This window comes from Dendrobates tinctorius, unplaced genomic scaffold (assembly GCF_039654945.1).
Source record: "Dendrobates tinctorius isolate UK_male_01 unplaced genomic scaffold, ASM3965494v1 ptg000007l, whole genome shotgun sequence".
NCBI lineage: Eukaryota > Metazoa > Chordata > Amphibia > Anura > Dendrobatidae > Dendrobates > Dendrobates tinctorius.
The window spans coordinates 13,187,095-13,208,204 of record NW_027361675.1 but is presented as its reverse complement, the minus strand read 5'-3'; the positions used below and the strand labels follow the sequence as shown (position 1 = coordinate 13,208,204).

The 21,110-nt window shown below is 41.5% G+C and overlaps 1 protein-coding gene across 1 annotated transcript in view; it reads right to left on the bottom strand.

Moving 5' to 3' along the window:
• YRDC (yrdC N6-threonylcarbamoyltransferase domain containing) overlaps positions 1-21,110 on the bottom strand; it is a 47,650-nt gene that overhangs the window by 14,545 nt on the left and 11,995 nt on the right. Inside the window, exons 3-5 of the mRNA XM_073572089.1 lie at positions 20,186-20,300; positions 12,174-12,293; positions 11,816-11,958 (exon numbers count right to left, since the gene is read on the bottom strand). Coding sequence (XP_073428190.1) covers positions 11,816-11,958; positions 12,174-12,293; positions 20,186-20,300 — 378 coding nt within the window. The remainder of the gene's footprint in view (positions 1-11,815; positions 11,959-12,173; positions 12,294-20,185; positions 20,301-21,110) is intronic.

Here is a 21,110-nt window from a genome sequence, read left to right as displayed (position 1 = left end):
ATGCAACTGCAGCATCGGCCATGGCTGGATTGTAATATTTCATCAATTTTCATTGATCAAGTATTACTATCGCTCTGATAGGCTGTTAAAAGTGACACAGCCAATCAGAGCAATCGTAGCCACGTGGGGGTGAAGCCACGCCCCCTGTGGTGAAGAACAAAGCCCCCTGTATCTGCGGGTCGGGTGACCTTTTAGTGACCCTGGTCACCCGACCCGCAGGGGGGCTTTGAAGTCATGACGCTACATAGACGTCATGAAAACCTGTGCCAATGTGGCGTCATTGATCGGGAAGGGGTTTAGGCCTATTTGCAGATGTTGTGGAACACATACAAACAGGACAATAGGGAGCATTGTACTGACCCTCATTTATTTTGGGATGCCTCTAAGGCTGTTTTAAGGGGACAGGTAATCTCTTTTGTTTGGAATAAATGTAAACAAATATTAGAGGCCACGTTGGCAGCTCAGGAAGAATTGACCCAGGCATATAAAAATGTTAAACGTTCTAATCCCCCCACAAATAAACAGAAATTCATAGAGGCAACCGAAAACATTGAGCACGAGAGAGCGCTGTATAGTCTAGACCAGGGGTGGGGAACCTCAGGCCCAAGGGCAATTTACGGCCCTCGATGACCTTTTATCAGGCCCCCGAGCAGATTCTCAGGGACAGCATTCTTGGGCAGGGAGCTGTATTTTGTTTGCCACAAGCTCATTAATTTCTTCTTGCTCTGTTAGCACACACACGCAGTGTTCACTACTGAACATTAAAGGGCATGCAATGAAAGATTAAGTCACGAAACCAGTGCCAAAGTCAGGATGTACTTTGTGGGAGAAGTTTGAATGGCCCCCGAAGGTTGGTATAAATATCCAAATGGCCCTCAGCAGAACAAAAAAAAAAAAAAAAAAAAAAAAAAAAAAGACTCCCCACCCCTGGTCTAGACTACCAAAAACAAATATTTTAAATGGGGGAATAGGCCAGGGAAGCTACTGGCCTCTCTCGCTAAACCTTTCAGACAAGCACCTAGGATTACCAGGATTTGTAACCAAAATGGCACAGCCATAAGGGATAATGAACAAATAATAGAGGAATTCAGACAATTTTTTGGGTCCTTGTATGCAGAGATTTCAGAGGCATTGGGTTTCTTCGGGGATGGAGTGGCTCCTAGTATTACGGAGGACCAGAGAAACTTGCTTAGTTCACCTATTACCATTACAGAGGTCCTGTTAACCATCTATACTCTTAAGATTTCTAAGGCACCGGTGTTATAAATGGGTAACCGAGGAGGATAGCAGGCCAGGCTAAGTCACAGAAAACAAGAGCCGCTGGTAACTAAGCAGATGCAGACCCCTGATCCTGTCTACACAACTAGCAGTAGCCGTGGAGCGTACCTACGATGATCCTAGATGCCTCGGCACAGCCGGAGAGCTAACTAAGCCTAAAGCAAGACAGGGGAAATCTAAACTGCCACGCAGCAGACAGCCCCCAAACATATATTGTCGGTGAGACAAGATGAAAACAAACGCAGGCAGAAAAATAGACTGAGCAAACGATGGGGCCCACACTGACTAGACAGGACAAGAAAGGAAAGACACTGTCTGCAATTACGCAAAAAACCCTGCAAAAGTCCAACACGTCTGCTGCGCAAAAACACTGAAGTTGCACGACTTCGCCCCCCACTATATCAGCACTCTGGTATATTCTGAAAGCAAAGAGAGACCAATATAAAAGGGGACAAAACAAACTGGCACATTCAGTAACAAATTGGCACATTCAGTAACAAATTGGCGGTGATTCAGCACAGCCCCAGCCGGAGCTAGCTGATCTGCACAAAGCAGAGATAAACAAACCCAGATCAAATACAAACAGAATAGCAAATTAACCACTTATCTGAACATGCAGGGTAAGAGCAGGAGACATCAGACCTCAGGAGGCACAGGAAAAAAAAAAAAAAAAAAAAAAAAAAATCAGCTCCACTATCTTCAGTAATCACCAGAGGGAAGCCAGAGAGAGAATTCACAACACACCAGGCCAAGACGGGTTTCGTGGAGAATATTATAAGATCTTAGGCCCATGGGTAGGTCCACATCTAGTTGAGTTATTTAATGGAATTATGGAAAAATGTTATATTCCAGACAGATTTAATGAGGCTTGTATCATTATGCTCCCTAAACCTGGGAAGGATCCACTGCAGGTGGAGGGATACTGTCCAATCTCACTGCTTAACGCAGATTTTAAACTCTGGACAAAAATATTGGCAACCAGGGTTCACCAAATTATTCCTGAGTTAATTTCACCACATCAGACGGGGTTTGTACATGGAGGGGGAAAAATAAAAAAAAATCAAAAAAAAAAATCGATAGCCTATAATATAAGAACAGCGATAGGCACTATATCTAGTTGTAGAGTCAATAAAGGCAAGAGAAGCATAGTGGTGGGTCTTGATGCAGATAAGGCCTTTGATAGAGTTTCCTGGATTTATATAAGCTGTTAGAAGTCAGAGGGTTTGGGTCATGGTTCTGCAATGCTATTAAATTATTATATAGGGACCCCACATCTAGGCTTTTTATAAACACTTTATTGGAGCCCTTTGCCATTTGGAGGGGTACGAGGCAGGGATGCCCATTGCCCCCATTATTGTTTAACTTAGCATTAGATCCCTTGCTGAGAACTCTTCAAACTAAACCGGATTTCCATGGGATTCCTACAGGAAGCACGGAAACAAAATTACAGGCTTTTGCAGATGATATTTTATTATTTATTGCCAATCCAACACAAACTATCCCGACCATAATCTCAACAGTTGAAGAATTTGGACATCTTACTGGCTTTTAAAATTAATTATAATAAATCAGAAGCATTAGCTATATTCAGGGCAGGCAGAATAGATGAGAGCTGGTTTCCCTTTCAATGGAAAAACGAGTCTATTGGATATCTAGGCATCAGACTTCCAGCATATCCACAAATTGTATTGCCTTAATTATGGACCCATTATTAATAAAGTTACTAGCCTCCTCAACTCCTGGAAACATTTCATTTTGTCTTTTAATGGGAAATGTCAATTAAAATGATAATTTTTCCTATGGACCCATTATTAATAAAGTTACTAGCCTCCTCAACTCCTGGAAACATTTCATTTTGTCTTTTAATGGGAAATGTCAATTAAAATGATAATTTTTCCTAAATTATTATATTTCAAACATTACCACTTCTGTTATCAAAATCGGACATTAACCTTTTGAATAGGACATTTCGACAGTTTATATGGGGAGTGAGGGGTCGTTCACGTATTGGGTTATGTAAATTACAACTGCCAAGATCTGAGGGAGGTATTAACTTCCCCGATATTTTCATATACAACATAGCGGCCAATTTACGATGTGTAATAGATTGGATGCGGGGGACATCCCACTTCGCCAATACTCACCTAGAGGGGCAGATTTACCCACATATTTCACTAATGGCCTTGTTACATCTGACTAATGAAGAACTCCCTGATGAAATTAGAGATAATCCAATATTGTGGCAAACTATCCTGTCTTGGAGAAGAGGGAGGAAATTGTGTAATTTGAATGGCAGACTGTCACCTTTCAAGTCTTTTCTGGGTAACCCATTGTTTTTGAAAGGTAAACTGCCAAAAATTTATAAAATTATGGCGCAACAAAAATGCGTTCTTGGGGTGGATCTATTAGACCATAGTTTCTCTATGATCACTTTTGATGAGTCAGTATCCCGTTATCCCATATTTGAAGGGCGGCCGTTCTTATTCCTGAAAGCATGCAGTCTGGTTCTTAGGTTTGTAGTTAGCAGATGGAGTGAGGGATTGGGCGATAAATTGGATATCCTTCTAAGAAAGGGCAGGGCTCACTTGGTGTCAACTAGCCCCATATACTCCACTCTGCGGAAGGGTCTTGGGAGGCCAAAACTTCGGGTCCAGCGAGATGGGTACAGGGCATGGAAGGTCTGGGAGGTGGGAGATATATTAGAAGCTACTGAGACACAAAGGAAACTTATTCCATATAATAGTTATACAGATATGGCCATATTATTGCTACATAGGGCTTATATTACCCCGTACGTCCAATCTAGAATGTCTCCCACAAATTCATACCAATGTGTAAAATGTGGTCTACATAATACTGACATTTTCCATCATATGTGGGGTTGTCCAAAAATTCAAAAGTTGTGGCGTAATATCCACTCTGAGTTGCAACAATTGAGTGGTTTCGAGTTCCCTCTTACCCCACAATGGGCTATTTTTAATATCCTAGAGGAGACCCAAAAAGAGTATTGCCAAAACACACCAAAGCCATGTTAGTGATTTGGGCCTCAGCAGTAAGGAAAAGTATATTACATCAATGGATAAACTCAAATGTCCTGTCAAAATAGTTAATATTGACAAAAATTCATTAACTGTTTAAAATGGACTGGTTGGAAACCTTGACGAACAAAGAAAAATTAACAGAGAAGTTCTTCACCAGATGGTCGTTTTTTGTTCCATCCTTGGATACCAGGGCTGTGGAGTCGGTAAGCCAAACCTGCGACTCAGACTCCTCAATTTCCCTTACACCGACTCCGACTCCCACATATATTGCTTATTTTTAAGTGAAAAATGTATTGTAGTACAATGTGAACATCAGACATTAAATCATTTTTATGATACAATTAAGACATTTAGATACATAATATTTATTGGAACACAAAAAAGTAATAAATTGTAAATATGTAATATATATATGTGATCGATATTATAGTGTAACTATGTAATAAACTATAAGTGGCAAAAAACAGTTTTCAACAAAAACATACTAAATAACATTTGTGCAGTCTATGAATTTGTTCTAAAAAATAAAATTGCCTCCATCAGATCCTCCTTCATAGATGACCTAAAATCTAACTTAATAATTTTAAGGGCAGAGAACAACCTTTCTACAGTAACTTGGGTCGGAGGCAAAGCCGTAACCACATGGGCAACATCTAACAATTTCCAAGTATAAAGGAATTGCCCCATGCACAGTCAGTTTTGATGAACGGTTGAATTTTTCTATTTCTTTGAGAGCAAGTGAAACATTTTTCTGAAATATGGTCAATTTGCTTGCTATAGGAGACAGAGTGAAATCTTTTTCCTTGTGACAACGCTTTGCCTGCTCCATGCCATCCAAATACTTGTCAAAGTCAAACTCCTCATCTGATGAGGATGAAGATGTGGCAGCAGTAGTACTGTCAGGACCCGAGTCCTCTTGCGCCTGGCAGTCCTCCTGTAGGCCACTCATCCTAACTGCTACCTCAGTCAGAGCTTCTTTTCCTTTAGTAAGCTGTTGATCATCAAAAAATATACAATGACTTGGGCCCACAAACAGCTACCAGAAAAATTTTATTTTCCAATAGCTGTGTCTCTCTCTGTTTCATTGAAGCAGAAATGCCATCTGCGATTAAACAGCAAAATAGCAAGTTCTTCCACTCCCTCATGAAAATGCCAGGAGTTAAATCCTTAGCTTGTAATTTTTTAGTCACGGTAAATGGGTGATTAAGCAATTCCTTCAATTTGCCACCTGTGTCCATTGACCTTCATTTAGGGTTACCTGAGGGTTCGCCATATCTATAAGAAACGGTTTTAGTTCAAGCAATCGCTCAATCATTAAATAAGTGCTGCCCTACCGAGTGGCTTGATCAACAATTGCCCTTTTCCAGCACGTCTTCAAGATGGAATCAATTTTAGGGGTTCCGGCGGCAATAACCAATTTCCTCACGTTGCTAATCAGATTTCCAGCATGTCACTCTTGCAGACTCTTATTGCCAGCTGCAGCGTGTGCACAACACAGCGCATGTGATGAATGGGAAAGTGTTTTGAAGCAGCTTCAACAAGATTATCTATTTCTACAGTATAATTTTGCTGTTCTTCTGTAGTAATATCTGTTTGTTCCTCAGTTACATGAACAGCACTGTGGCCTTCCATCTCAAACATACTGAATCCTAAATGTTTTTCTAGCTGTTGTTCATTACTCTCATTCATCAGTGTAATTGTACTTATGTATGAAGCATTGTCCGTTACAACAGCAAGAACCTGTTCTTTTTTGAGTTTGTAATCTTGCAGAACTTTTTCCACTAAGGCCTGGAGAAACTGGCTGCTGTGATGAGCTTTAGTATCTTTTACTGCCAGCGTGTTGGTAACAATTTTTGTTGTCACAAACATATCGAACATTGATGGCAAAATCGTTCACTCTGTGACGTGTGCAGGCATCCATTCTAAGAAACATGAAGCGTCTTTTGAGAGTCTTTTTAAGATCTTCCTTTTGGTTAAGGACTTCGTCAATCACTAATTTTCTAATACTTTCACTTTCTCTTTCCAGAGAAACACCAAGTTTGGGGGCCATTTCTCCATTAACCCCTTCCTGACATCAGACGTACTATCCCGTCCATGGGACCTGGGCCCCTATACCCATGGACGGGATAGTACGTCTACCGCGATCAGCAGCGCCCACGTGGTGAGCGCCGCTGACCGCGGCCGGGTGTCAGCTGATTATCACAGCTGACACCCGAAACAAAGTGTCAGTGGCGGTCACGGACTGCCCCCGACACGTTAACCCCTTGCACACCGCGATCAAACATGATCGCGGTGTACCGGGGGTTAACGGGAAGCATCAGCAGGGAGGGGGCTCCCTCCGTGCTTCCCTGAGCCCACCACGGCAGCGCAATGTGCAGCGCTGCTGCGGGGGTCTCTTTCCCTACAGGCCCCCGGATCCAAGATGGCGACGGGGACCTTTGGGGGCCTGTAGAGAGCCGACTTCCTCAGTGCCTGCAAAGCGCAGGCATGAGGAAGTCTGCAGAACTGCCTGTGACAGATTGCTGATCTGTCACAGTGATCTGTGATGTGACAGATCAGCGATCTGTCACAGGACAGTGATGTCCCACCTGGGACTATGTAATAAAGTAAAAAAAAAACAAAAGCAAAAAAAAAAAAAAAAGTGTTAAAAAAAAAAAAAAAAGCCAAATAAATTAGATTAAAAAAAAAAAAAAAAAAATATTCCCCCAATAAATCCATTTAAAAAAAAAAACAAAAAAAACAAAACAATAAAAGTACACATATTAGGTATCGCCGCGTCCGTAACGACCTGCCCTATAAAACTATCCCATTAGTTAACCCCTTTAGCGAACCCCTTAATAAAAATAAAAAAACGAAGCAAAAAATGATTTATTATCATACCGCCAAACAAAAAGTGCAATAACGCGCGATCAAAAAGACACATATAAATAGCCATGGTATCGCTGAAAATGTCATCTTGTCCTGCAAAAAACGAGCCGCCATACAGCATCGTCAGCGAAAAAATAAAAAAGTTATAGCTTGCAGAATAAAGTGATACAAAAATAATTTATATAAAATAGTTTTCATTGCATAAAACCGACAAAACATAAAAAAACGACCTAAATGAGGTATCGCTGTAACCGTACTGACCCGAAGAATAAAACCGCTTTATCAATTTTACCGCACGCGGAACGGTGTAAACGCACCCCCCCCCAAAAGATATTCATGAAACGCTGGTTTTTGTTCATTCTGCGTCCCAAAAATCGGAATAAAAAGCGATCAAAAAATGTCACGTCCCCGAAAATGGTACCAATAAAAACGTCAACTCGTCCCGCAAAAAATAAGACCTGATATGACAGTCAAAATACAGAAAAATTATAGCTCTCAATATGTGATGATGCAAAAACTATTTTTTACAATAAAAAGCGTCTTTTAGCGTGCGACAGCTGCCAAATATAAAAACCGCCATAAATAGTAAATCAAACCCCCCTTTATCACCCCCTTAGTTAGGGAAAAATAATAAAATTAAAAGAAAATGTATTTCCATTTTCCCATTAGGGCTAGGGTTAGGGCCAGGGTAAGGGGTGTGTTGGCATTAGGGTTGGAGTTAGAAATGGGGGTTTCCACTGTTTGGGCACATCAGGTGCTCTCCAAATGCAACATGGCGTCTGATCTCAATTCCAGCCAATTCTGAGTTGAAAAAGTCAAATGGTGCTCCTTCCCTTCCAAGCTCTGCCATGTGCCCAAACAGTGTTTTACCCCCACATGTAGGGTATCAGCCTACTCAGGACAAATTGCAAAACAACTTTTGGGGTCCAATTTCTCCTGTTACCGTTAGGAAAATAAAAAATTGGGGACAAAAATATCATTTTTGTGGAAAAAAAATGATTTTTTTTATTTTCACGCCCAGGCGTTATAAACTTCTGTGAAGCACTTGGGGGTTCAGAGTGCTCACCACACATCTAGATAAGTTCCGTGGGGGCTCTAGTGTCCAAAATGGGGTCACTTGTGGGGGGTTTCCACTGTTTAGGTACATCAGGGGCTCTCCAAACGTGACATGGCGTCCGATCTGAATTCCAGCAAATTTTGCATTGAAAAAGTCTAACGGCGCTCCTTCCCTTCTGAGCTCTGCCATGCGCCAAAACAGTGGTTCCCCCCCAACATATCAGGTATCAGCGTACTCAGGACAAATTGCACAATAACTTTTGCAGTCCAATTTGTCCTGTTACCCTTGGTAAAAAAAAAAAAAAATTGAACCTGAAGTATTTTTTTTGTGAAAAAAAGTTTTTTTTTTTTTAAATATTCAAAAAATTCCTGTGACGCACCTAAAGGGTTAATAAACTTCTTGAATGTGGTTTTGAGCACCTTAAGGGGTGCAGTTTTTAGAATGGTGTAACTTTTGGGTATTTTCTATCATATAGACCCCTCAAAGTGGCTTCAAATGTGATCCGTAAAAATAAAATGGTGTTGCAAAAATGAGAAATCGCTGGTCAATTTTTAACCCTTATAACTTCCTAGCAAAAAAAATTTTGGTTCCAAAATTGTGCTGATGTAAAGTAAACATGGTGGAAATGTTACTTATCAAGTTTTTTGTGTGCCATATCTCTGTGATTTAAGGGCATAAAAATTCAAAGTTGGAAAATTACGAAGTTTTCAAAATTTTCGCCAAATTTCCATTTTTTTCACAAATAAACGCAAGTTATTTGAATGAAATTTTACCACTATCATGAAGTACAATATGTCACGAGAAAACAATGTCAGAATTACCGGGATCCATAGAAGCCTTTCAGAGTTATGACCTCATAAAGGGACAGTGGTCAGAATTGTAAAAATTGGCCCGGTCATGAACGTGCAAACCACCCTTGGGGGTGAAGGGGTTAAGAGCTGTAAACGCTGGTCGTGCAAATAATGATAATGGAACACAGTCCTTCACAACAAGCTGTATGAGCTGTCTTTTAATCATATCTGCTGTCAATGTTACAGTAACTTTGTTACTTACAAAATATCTTGTTAATGATGTTTGAGATGCTCTTTCCTCCTCCTTTGCCAGGCAGGAAGTGTTAGGGTACCGTTACACCTAGCGACTCACCAGCGATCCCGACCAGCAATATGATGCGGTCAGGATCGCTGGTGAATCGCTGGGTGGTCGCTAGTGTGCTGCCACTCAGGCAGATCTCACCAGCGACATCGCAGGGGACGGGGATCGCTACTTACCTGTCAGACGCGGCGATCCTGCGTCCTCCCGCCCGGCTCCACGCGTCGCTCGTCGTCACAACAGGAAGCGCCGCAGGAAGCTGACGACGAGAAATGATCCAGCAGCTTCTCGCGCGATCAGCGATAACCAGGGGGGAGCCGGTCGGAGGTAAGTATCGCAATGCAGCGATATCGCTAGCAATATCGCTATAACGTCACAAAATCGGTGACTTTACAGCGATATTGCTAGCGATATCGCAGTGTGTAACGGGGGCTTTAGTCTGTGTGCTACCCGGCTTTCATCCTTTTTGGTACAGATAAGATATGGATAGACAGAGCAGATTTCTAATCTGCTTTTGCTATTGATAACATTATCTATGAGCTCAAAAACCTTTCAGGCGATGCGTTTTTTTTTTTAAATCTGATCTGCTTTTGCAGCTGAAAAACGTATCCTCAAAAAACAGCAAAAATGCTGTGTGTGTGAATGTAGCCTTAGATCAGGAATAGAACAGTCATTTATAGGATATTTCATAACTTTCCCAAATTCCTATGAAAAAATATTCTGCACATCCTGCATTGAACTACTGTACCCAATTTATTATATATTTTAGGAGTCGGAGTCGGTCCATTTTATACCGACTCCAACTCCACAGCCCTGTTGGATACAGAATCTAGGAACAGACTTAAGCAATTTGAGAGCACCAGATGGTACCTGCTACAAAGCATCAGTGGACACGCACCAATTTAAGGAATCCTTTCAAATGATGACGATTGTAGAGGGGAGGAAAAGGTGGGATTTTGGCTTAATGTCATAAATATACTGTAACTGTACCTTTTCCTTGTTAAAATTGTTAAATAAAAAGTTAAAAAACAGTTTAAAAGGCAGGTGGGCCATCAAAACACAGCTACTGGCCTAAGCACTGTAGTCCCCAGGAACTTGCCTGGAGGCCGGAGAAAATTTCATCATGGCACGTAAATGGCTCGTGGGCCTGAAGTTCTCCACACCTGTTATAAATTATGCTGAGATGACAATTACTAATAGTGTGTCTGCAATAATTTTATCATCCAAGGTCAAAAGAACATGAAATAATTTGACATTGCACCCATTATGGACAGTTTGACCCACAGCAGCAACCTTGTGACTGCTATATTCACCTTCCATTCATTCACACCATATGCATCTTAGCTCGCATGACAATATAGTGGCAAAAAATAAAATAAGCCAAAGCTTAGGATGTCTGGGATTGTTGACTTTGCTGCATAAAGTTTGGTTTTACATTAAAACCAACTAATCTTACACTTTTGAATTTGCTAGTTTCTCCTCATCTCCACTTCCCAGCGTGAGGAAGGTGGCTGCTACATTGTCTCCCATACAGTGCACACAGTGAGAAGAGGTGATCCAGTTCCTCCCATCTCACAGAAGTAACCAGCAATGGGCAGTTTGGCTGCGCTCACCAAAAAGACTGTTCTTATGGATTCCAAACAGATCCCTACTGAAAAACATAAAGACAAAAATGACAGCTGTCGAAACCCTCCTGACCTGGAGCCAGCCAATTGACAGAGCGTTTTTCAGGCTGTTGCTACAGCTGTCAGACATGATCATTTCACAGAATGAGCAGCTGTTAGTACAGGACTGGTCACCTACAACCCATCACTAGAAGCAGCAGCACTGAAAATACTAGACAGCAGTACAGCACACTTTTCCACTAGGAACATTGACAGAACAAGCCTATTCTCTTTTAGTTGGGGGTCCCCACAGTGTATGTCCTGGCTGATCTAAATGAATCCCAAAAGAAAGTCATTATCCAATAAGAAGCACCTAAAATAGGAATCTCCAAAGTTTTTGTGATATTAATGCACATAAAAGGAGCTCAGTTAATAATAATAATAATGTTAACACTGGGGTAAAATTACGAAAACTGTCAAATTAGGCCGTGTACACTTACACCTGTCAGATATTGAGAATATCTAGTGTATCATAGTGGCCCCATGATGGATGAGAGATCTGGCACATCTTTATGTCTAATCAAAGGCTGCAGTTATAGGAAGATAAGTAACAAGCTTTCCTAGGGACACTAGATACCCCAAATAGCGGCCTTTTTAAACAGGTTGCCAATCACCCGAACAAGTAAACTGATGGGATTTTGCAGCTGCACAATATCCTGTATGAACAGGCCATATGATGCCAAGAATATGATGTTCTATGGGGACAGAACAATTGTATTAACCATTGTTCTATGAGCATGGAGTGCAGCCCGTCTGTGTAAACAGGCTATTAAATGACCACTGACATTTGCCCAATCCTTTGATAACAGTGAACTTACCATCCAGGTCGGATAACTGTAAACTTCCCGGGAACAGAAATGTCCACTACAGTCGATCCTAACCTGGATTCTGGACTAGACAAGTCCCCAATAGGTCCTCCATCCACGACAAGGGACAACGTGGGCCACAGGTCTCTAAACTCCTACAACCAGAAATAAGACCTAGTAATATACTAGTCAAAATAATTAAATAAAATATTATCAGTTTAACAATTTTATGAAGGGACACCATAAAACAATCTTACTTGGCCAGCATTTCCCAATTTTTGTATAAATCCAACAAAGGTACTAGGTTGAATTCAGTATGAGCATTACGTTTTACGACCACTTCAATATTTGAAGCTTTTAGAGATAATACCTCAACTGACAGTGTGCTTGGCTGGGTGCTGATGTTCGCACTAGTCAGTGCCAATGGCTCGGAGCAGATCTGTGCCAGCTGTCTGATAAATGCGTGATCTGGTATACGAACACCCACCAACTGGAAAAAAACAGAACAAAGATTCAGTACAAATAAGAAAAAAAAAAAAAAACAACAACTTTAATAGGTTAGAAAAATCATGAAGGGGATAAATGAATATAAAAAATAAAGCCATGGTCAATACAAAAAAAAGTTTTTAATTACCCTTTCACAATTTGGTCTAAAATGGGGCATCCACCAATTCTAAATAATTAGGGTAAAACAAAATAAGACCTCAGTTGCAAAGCTATAGGGGAACACAGAATCCTTGTGCCGCCTTACTACAGAGCCATAGGTACTCCTTGTGCCTTTATTTGATACTCATCTTGTCGAAATATTCTGCTCTGAGTATAACTAGAGTATTAATAGCATCTAACGGATAATGCTACATTTTATCCTGCTGAATTCACAAGATCTACGACATCTGTGTTCTTACATATAAAAAGCAACACCACAAAAGGTACAAAGGCACACAATAAGGGTACGCTCCCATGGTCTGTAATTGGCAGTGCTTTGGACACAGCACATGTCCACTGCGTCCGAAGCGCTGCCGGCTTCTGAATGTAGGTGAATCCGCATGTGATCACTGAACCGTGCGGAATCACTGCGACCAATACATTGGATGAGTGAAATTTATCTTGGAGACTCACATCTCCGCAAGATAAATTGACATGCTGCGGTCAGGAAAGACGTGCCGCATGTCCGTCTCCGTGGGCGTCTCTGGATGAATTGTGGGCATGGGATTTCTTGAAATCCCATCCACTAGAATCATAGAATCATAGAATCGTAGAGTTGGAAGGGACCTCCTGGGCCATCTGGTCCAACCCCCTGCTCAAAGCAGGATTCGCTAAATCATCCCAGTCAGATGTCTGTCCAGCCTCTGTTTGAAGACTTCCATTGAAGGAGAACTCACCACTTCTCGTGGCAGCCTGTTCCACTCATTGATCACTCTGTCAAAAAGTTTTTTCTAATATCTAATCTGTGTCTCTTCCCATTCAATTTCATCCCATTACTTCTAGTTTTTCCTTGTGCAAATGAGAATAAAGTTGATCCTTCTACAATGTGACAGCCCTTTAGATATTTGTAGACAGCTATTAAGTCTCCTCTCAGTCTTCTCTTTTGCAAACTAAACATTCCCAAATCCTGCAACCTTTCCTCATAAGACAGGGTTTGCAGACCGGTCACCATTCTGGTCGCTCTTTTCTGAACTTGCTCCAGTTTGTTGATGTCTTTTTTAAAATGTGGTGCCCAAAACTGGACACAATATTCCAGATGAGGTCTGACCAAAGAGGAGTAGAGGGAAATAATGACTTCACGTGATCTAGACTGTATGCTTCTGTTAATACATCCTAGAATTGCATTTGCCTTTTTTGCTGCTGCATCACACTGTTGACTCATATTCAGTCTGTGATCTATTAGTATACCCAAGTCTTTTTCACATGTGCTGTCACTTAGCCCTATTCCTCCCATTCTATATATGCTTTTTTCATTTTTATTGCCCAGATGTAGTACTTTGCATTTCTCCCTGTTAAAAACCATTCTGTTAGTTGCTGCCCACTTCTCCAGTTTATTTAAATCTTTTTGAATCCTCTCTCTCTCTTCTCTAGTATTAGCTATCCCTCCTAGCTTTGTGTCATCAGCAAATTTAATCAGTTTACCCTCAATTCCTTCATCTAAATCGTTGATAAAGATGTTGAACAATACAGGGCCCAGGACAGAGCCCTGTGGTACCCCACTTGAGACATTCTTCCAACTGGATGTGCAGCCATTTACGACCACTCTTTGGGTCCGATCACTAAGCCAGTTATGAATCCACCTAACAGTTGCCTTGTCCATTCCATACTTAGTCATTTTTTCAATAAGGATTGTATGAGAGACTTTGTCAAATGCTTTGCTGAAGTCAAGATATACTATATCTACAGCATTTCCTTGATCCACCCAATCAGTGATACCGTCATAGAAGGAAATTAAGTTAGTCTGACATGACTTATTAGTTAGAAACCCATGCTGACTCTGTTTAATCACTTCATTCTTATCCAGGTATTGACATACATGTTGTTTAATAATTTGTTCAAAGATCTTTCCTGGTATAGAAGTCAGACTCACCGGCCTATAGTTGCCTGGGTCCACCTTCTTCCCCTTTTTGAAGATAGGAACAACATTTGCTCTTCTCCAGTCTTCTGGCACTTCTCCTGTTCTCCAAGAATTTTCAAAGATTATGGAGAGGGGTTCAAAAATTTCTTCTGCTATCTCCTTCAGTACTCTGGGGTGTAATTCATCTGGACCTGGAGACTTGAATTCATTTAGGTTAGCTAAGTGTTTCCTCACTATCTTTCTGTTTATAGATATCCTGGATTCTTCTATTCCCTTAATAGGACAGTGAATAACAGTTGATGTTGCATTTCCTTTCTGAGAGAAAACAGATGCAAAATAGGAATTTAAAAGTTCAGCCTTCTCAACATCCTGTCTTACCATTTCATCATTTTCATCCTGTAAAAATCCTATAGCATCTTTGACTTTTCTTTTACTTTTGACATATCCCCAAAATCCTTTATTATTGCTTTTGACATCTCTTGCAAGCCTCAGTTCATTTTCAGCTTTAGCTAATCTGATTTGTGCCCTGCAGGTTCTGCAGACAGCATTATATTCTTCTTTAGATATGCCTCCCTCTTTCCATTTTATAAACATTTTTTTCTTCCTTTTAAGCATGTGCTTAAGTTCTGTGTTCATCCATCCTGGTTTCCTTAAATGCTTCCTATTCTTCCCTCTTTTCGGAATTGTTAACAACTGTGCTTTGAGAATTTCATTTTTCAAGATTTCCCATCCTTCCTGGACATTTTTGTCTTTAAGGATATCCAGCCATTGGATCCCTCCAATTCTCTTTCGGAATCCCTTAAAATCTGCCTTTCTGAAATCTAACCTTGACGTCTGAGTCTTCACAGGTCTTCCACCTCTAGTTATCCAAAATTCTAAAATAGCATGGTCGCTACCTCCTAGGGTCCCAGCCACTTTTACCTCCTCAACCATTTCCTCCCTGTTTATAAGGATTAGATCCAAGGTAGCAGTTCCCCTTGTTTTCTCCCCTACCTTTTGGAAGATAAAGTTGTCAGCAAGAGAGGATAAGAATTTCCTTGACCTGTTAGTTTTGCCTGAGAGAGATTCCCAACAAATGTCTGGATAGTTGAAATCTCCCATGACAACTATGTCATATTTTTTGGAGAACTTGGCCATCTGATGCATAAAGAGTTCATCTATATCTTCGGCTTGCACAGGCGGCCTGTAGTAAATGCCTACAATGGTGTCCTTTCCATTGTTCTGTCCTTGTATTCTTACCCAAACAGTTTCCACAGAACTCCCAGTCTCTGAAGCTTCAATCTCTGTGCAGATATACGCGTTTCGAACATACAATGCGACACCCCCTCCTCGTTTATCAAGTCTGTTTCTTGCAAATAAGTTGTATCCTTCTAGTCTTGTATTCCAATCATGTGTATTGTCCCACCAAGTTTCAGTGATTCCAATTACATCATATTTCTTTTCCTGTGTTAGTAGTTCCAATTCTCCTTGTTTGTTGCCCATGCTTTGTGCATTAGTATAGAAACATTTTAGTTTGTGATTGGTTTCTCTTTCTCCAATATTTTTATTGATTAGATTCTTTCGTCTTTGTTCTTCCTTTCCACTTCTAATAGCAGAGTTCTCAATAGCATTTGTCAGGTGTATGGCTTTTTCTGGTCTTTTGCTTCCCTTCCCATGTTGTTCTAGTTTAAAGCTCTCCTTACAAGTGTAGCAAGGCGACTTCCAAATACATGTTTTCCAGTCTTCGTAAGGTGCACCCCATCTCTAGCAAGTAGTCCATCGTATAAGTAGTTCACTCCGTGATCCAGAAATCCAAATCGTTGCTGACGGCACCATCGACGTAGCCAGTTGTTCACCTGCAGAATCTTATTCCACCTCCTTGTTCCATGGCCATCCACTGGGAGGATGGAAGAGAAGACCACCTGCGCTCCCAGTTCTTTCACTTTCTTGCCTAAGTCTTCAAAGTCTCTGCAGATGGTTTCCAGGTCGTTTCTTGTGGTGTCATTTGTCCCCACATGTAGTAGCAGGAATGGGTAGTCATCTGTAGGTCTGAAGAGTCCTGATATCCTGTCAGACACATCTTTAATTTTTGCACCTGGAAGACAGCACATTTCTCTTGAAGTTATATCCGGTCTGCAGATAGCAGCCTCTGTTCCTCTCAGCAGGGAATCCCCCATGACCACCACTCTCCGTTTCTTCTTCACAACATTTTTCTTTCTCCATCCAGGAGGACTCTGAGGGCGTACAAGGTTGCTGTTTGTTGGCAAAGTCTTATCCTGATGTATTTCTTCATCGTTTTCCTGCGTGAGAGCCTGGTACTGGTTTCTGAGCAGTATGGGTGCTGACTGCCTCCTGATCCTCCTGCTTCTCTGGGTCACATGTCTCCATTCCTCTGTTTCTTCAGGTGCACTTCGAATTTCTTCTCTTTCTGTAACATGAAGAGATAATTCTGCTCTGTCCAAGAACTCTTCACCTTCCTTAATGATCTTCAACGTAGCTAACCTCTCTTCGAGATTTTGCAACTTTTCCTCCAACAGGGACACAAGCTTGCATTTGTGGCATGTGAAGTTTGGCTTTTCCACTGGTAAATCTGTGAACATGTAGCAAGAAATGCAGCTCACCAAATGGCTCCTGGCCTCTTCCATCTTGAGATTTCTTAAAAACGATGAAAGATGAGCCAAACTTCGCGCGCCGATAGGCGCGCAGTTTTTCCGATTTCCTCTTTTCAGCTGCAACCGCCAAAACCCAGTGATCGTTGAGCTCGCGGAGACTCTTCACTTATCCCAGAAGGCACTGGGAATATGCAAATGATCTCCTCAAGACTCTTCCCCTGGTTTTCCGATTTCCTCTTTTCAGCTGCAACCGCCAAAACCCAGTGATCGTTGAGCTCGCGGAGACTCTTCACTTATCCCAGAAGGCACTGGGAATATGCAAATGATCTCCTCAAGACTCTTCCCCTGGTTTTCCGATTTCCTCTTTTCAGCTGCAACCGCCAAAACCCAGTGATCGTTGAGCTCGCGGAGACTCTTCACTTATCCCAGAAGGCACTGGGAATATGCAAATGATCTCCTCAAGACTCTTCCCCTGGTTTTCCGATTTCCTCTTTTCAGCTGCAACCGCCAAAACCCAGTGATCGTTGAGCTCGCGGAGACTCTTCACTTATCCCAGAAGGCACTGGGAATATGCAAATGATCTCCTCAAGACTCTTCCCCTGGTCTTCCCTCTTCCACTATGTTGTAACATCTGGCTGCTGATGTATGTAGAGTCATTTTGCCTTCCTACCCAGCTAATTCTTCAGTTTTCCATTAGGTCTATGACATCATGTGATTAAAAACTGACTAGCTCAATCCTTATAATCTCCATGTAGAAAAAGGAGGTCAATGTTCCCTGTATGAGTCATAATCAAAATCAATGGCCAGGGGTGGGGGCTTGCAGCTGCCATCAGGAGGTGAAGGAAAGGATTTCTGCAGGGAAAGGAGACTTCTTGTTTCTACATAGAACAGAGAAAAGTACACAGCGCTATATAATATGAAGTCCAGAAATAGAAGGAGAGCACCATCACAATAGTCCACACATCCGAACCATCATACGTGTATAAAAGATGCAGCCGGCAATACAACTCTTTTACCCTTAGGTGCACATTCATGGAAAATAAGCTAATCCACATAGCAAAAAATAGTAGAAAAGAGCGGCACTCACCGGCTAATGTAGTCAAGGCTTTATTGCAAAAGCAGATCAGCGGGAAAACGGGTGCAAAAAGGAAATAGCAACGACGATCGTTTCGCGCAGCAAAGAAGCTTCCACAGGTTACATGTGACCAGTGGAAGCGCCATTGCTGCACGAAACGATCGTCGTTGCCATTTCCTTTTTGCACCCGTTCTCCTGCTGATCTGCTTTTACAATAAAGCCTTGACTACATTAGCCGGTGAGTGCCGTTCTTTTCTACTATTTTTTGCTATATGATTACTGTAATATATTAAGAGGGTAAAAACTTGATTTGAAGAGCTTCTTTAATGGTTGTCTGAGCAATGTTCTATCAGTCATGATGAATGAACTTGGGTACACATCAAAAATCTGCTGCTGCCAGCACCCTTTGCAATTGCCCACCAATGATGTCTCATAGGTGCTAGGTTGGGTTGAAGACACTGCAGATCATGGTAGCATATTTAGGCCACGCACACCGCTCACAGTAGCACAATCATTATGCAGCCTGGCATGGTCATTGAAAAATTACTCTTGGGACACTTTGGAGAAATGGTCGTACAACTGGTTCCACTATGAAATCAGTGTAACGCTGGTAGGGTACCTGGAATGCCAACTAGAGGTGCTCGGCTACCGTATAATATGACAGCGCGAAGCATAATAATGGTGTGACATTGCCCATGTGTTACTGTAAAAATCAAAGAATGGATCACTATGCACCATTCTGCACTGCAAGTGAAACTAAACATCACATACCAAGCCTAAAACATCAGACAGTGACTACACAAACCATCACAAGGAATTGGGCTATAAATTAGACGTCCACCTACAGGTGGTTCCATTGACTTTATGTCACCACTCTCGAAGGCTATAATGGTGCAGAGCAAGACCGTAATGGAGGTTGGCGTTATGGCCTGTGCTCTTCAGCGAGGAGTCCTGCTTTTGTCTTGTATGCAATTACAGCAATTGGTCTTGAGACTATATGAGCAACACCATGAAAAGGCCTTCACGAAGAAACAGGTGGAATGTCTCAGGAGCCATCTTTCTGTGCTTTATGAGCTTATATTATATTGAAGTAACGGAGAGGTTTTGAAAATCTTTTATTTTTGCATATCATTAAAGAAGCTCTCACAGCATGTTATTTTTATAAATTGAAATGCATGTATACAATGAAATGTAAAGTGCTGTGGAATATGTCGGCGCTGTAGAAATAAATTTAATTATCATTACACAATGCAAGTGTATTAATATACTCCGGGCCCTACTGCAGCTTTCTTTGGTGTCCACCAATGATGAGCAAGTATACTCATTACTCAAGATTTCCTGAGCATGCTTGGGTGGTCTCCCAAGTATTTGGATGTGCCCGAGGATTTAGTTTCTGTCGCTGCAGCTGCATGATTTGTGACTGCTAGACAGGCTGAATACATGTGGGGATTTCCCAACAAACAGGCAATCCCTGCATGTATTCAGGCTGGCTAGTAGCCGCAAATCATGTAGCTGCAGCGACAGAAACTAAATCTGCAAGCATATTCAAATACTTGGAGAACACCTGAGCATGCTCGGGAAATCTCGAGTAACGAGTATACTCGCTCATCACTAGTGTCCACAGCTGCTGTGCTCCTCTCCTCAGTGAGGTCACCACCCTGCACTCTACGGGACACAGAAATGGCGTTTACAATGCAAGTCTATGAAGCGTCAGAGCAAGGCTCCATAGACTTACACTACAAGAGAATTATAGCTCATGTATAGAATATAGAGTGAGCCGGATATTTACAGTGGTATCACTGAGAAGTGAAGGAGAAGAGCTGAGGTACATGAGTATATTAACACTCCCTACATTACATGCACATACACACAGTTAATCGGGAGTCTTAGTGGGAGAGTTTCTTTAGCTATATTGAACGGTCCTACGATTTTCATAATTCCACCACTCTTCCTTCTTGGAGTTGCAAAGTTCATGTTGGGGAGGGTAGATTTAAGTGTATAGAACCTGAAAATTATATTAATACACGGCTGTATTGGATGACTTCTGACAACTGCCCTAGAAATGTGTTCCAAGCGTTATGGAATCAGAATGATTGTTTCTTCCCGACTTATATGAATGCTACTGGCAATTGTGCAATAAAGTCTATACTTACTGAAGTGTAAGGATTCAGCTCCTTATTAAGCTCCTCTGATCTTTCCATCACCAATGTAACTGGCCCAGGCAATAAGTCCCGAAGTAACTGGTCAGGAACATTAACCTGGCAATATCTGCATTGAAGAGAAAATCCAAATCAGACATTGGAAAATGTTTATCGCTCCTTAGTAAAAGATTGTCACTAAAGATGGCCCACCATTGCAAATCACATCCACAGTATAGATCATAAGAGATACTATTTGCAGTTTACATATTGTTAAAAGAAAACAACCTAAAATGATCCAGTGAAGATATACAGCGAATGAAATAAGTATTGAACATGTCACCAATTTTCTAAGTACATATATTCCTAAAGGTGCTATTGACATGACATTCTCACCAGATGTCAGTAACAACCTATCCAATGCCCACAGGCAAAGAAATAATTTACGGACATCTGTCGTGTTAGGTTATGTGTAATGAGCATGGTGATCAGTGGTTAGCACTGCAGCAATCAAATCCCACCAAGGACAACATCTACAAGGAGTTTGTATGTTCTCCCTGTGTTTGTGTGGTTTCCTCCCACACTGTAAAGGCATTCTGTTAGGGAACTTAGATTGCGAGCCCCATTGGGGACAGCGATGATAATGTATGTCAAGTGCTGTGGAATTAATGGCGTTATATAAGCGAGTAAAAATGACGAGGAAAAAAGTATTTCCCTGACATTTCTTACAGTATAGCGCCACCTGGTGTTCAGTGTGTAAAGCAATGTTCGGACCCAAGGCACTGAATACTGCTGTATGTACACTGTGGAATAGTGACGAATAGAAAGTCTTACACCCTGCATATATCCAGGATATTACATCATGATCGCATCAGTCATGTGTGGTAGATGGGACGTGACAGGTGCAGCCAAATCAAATAACGCATTTAGCGCTGGAGAG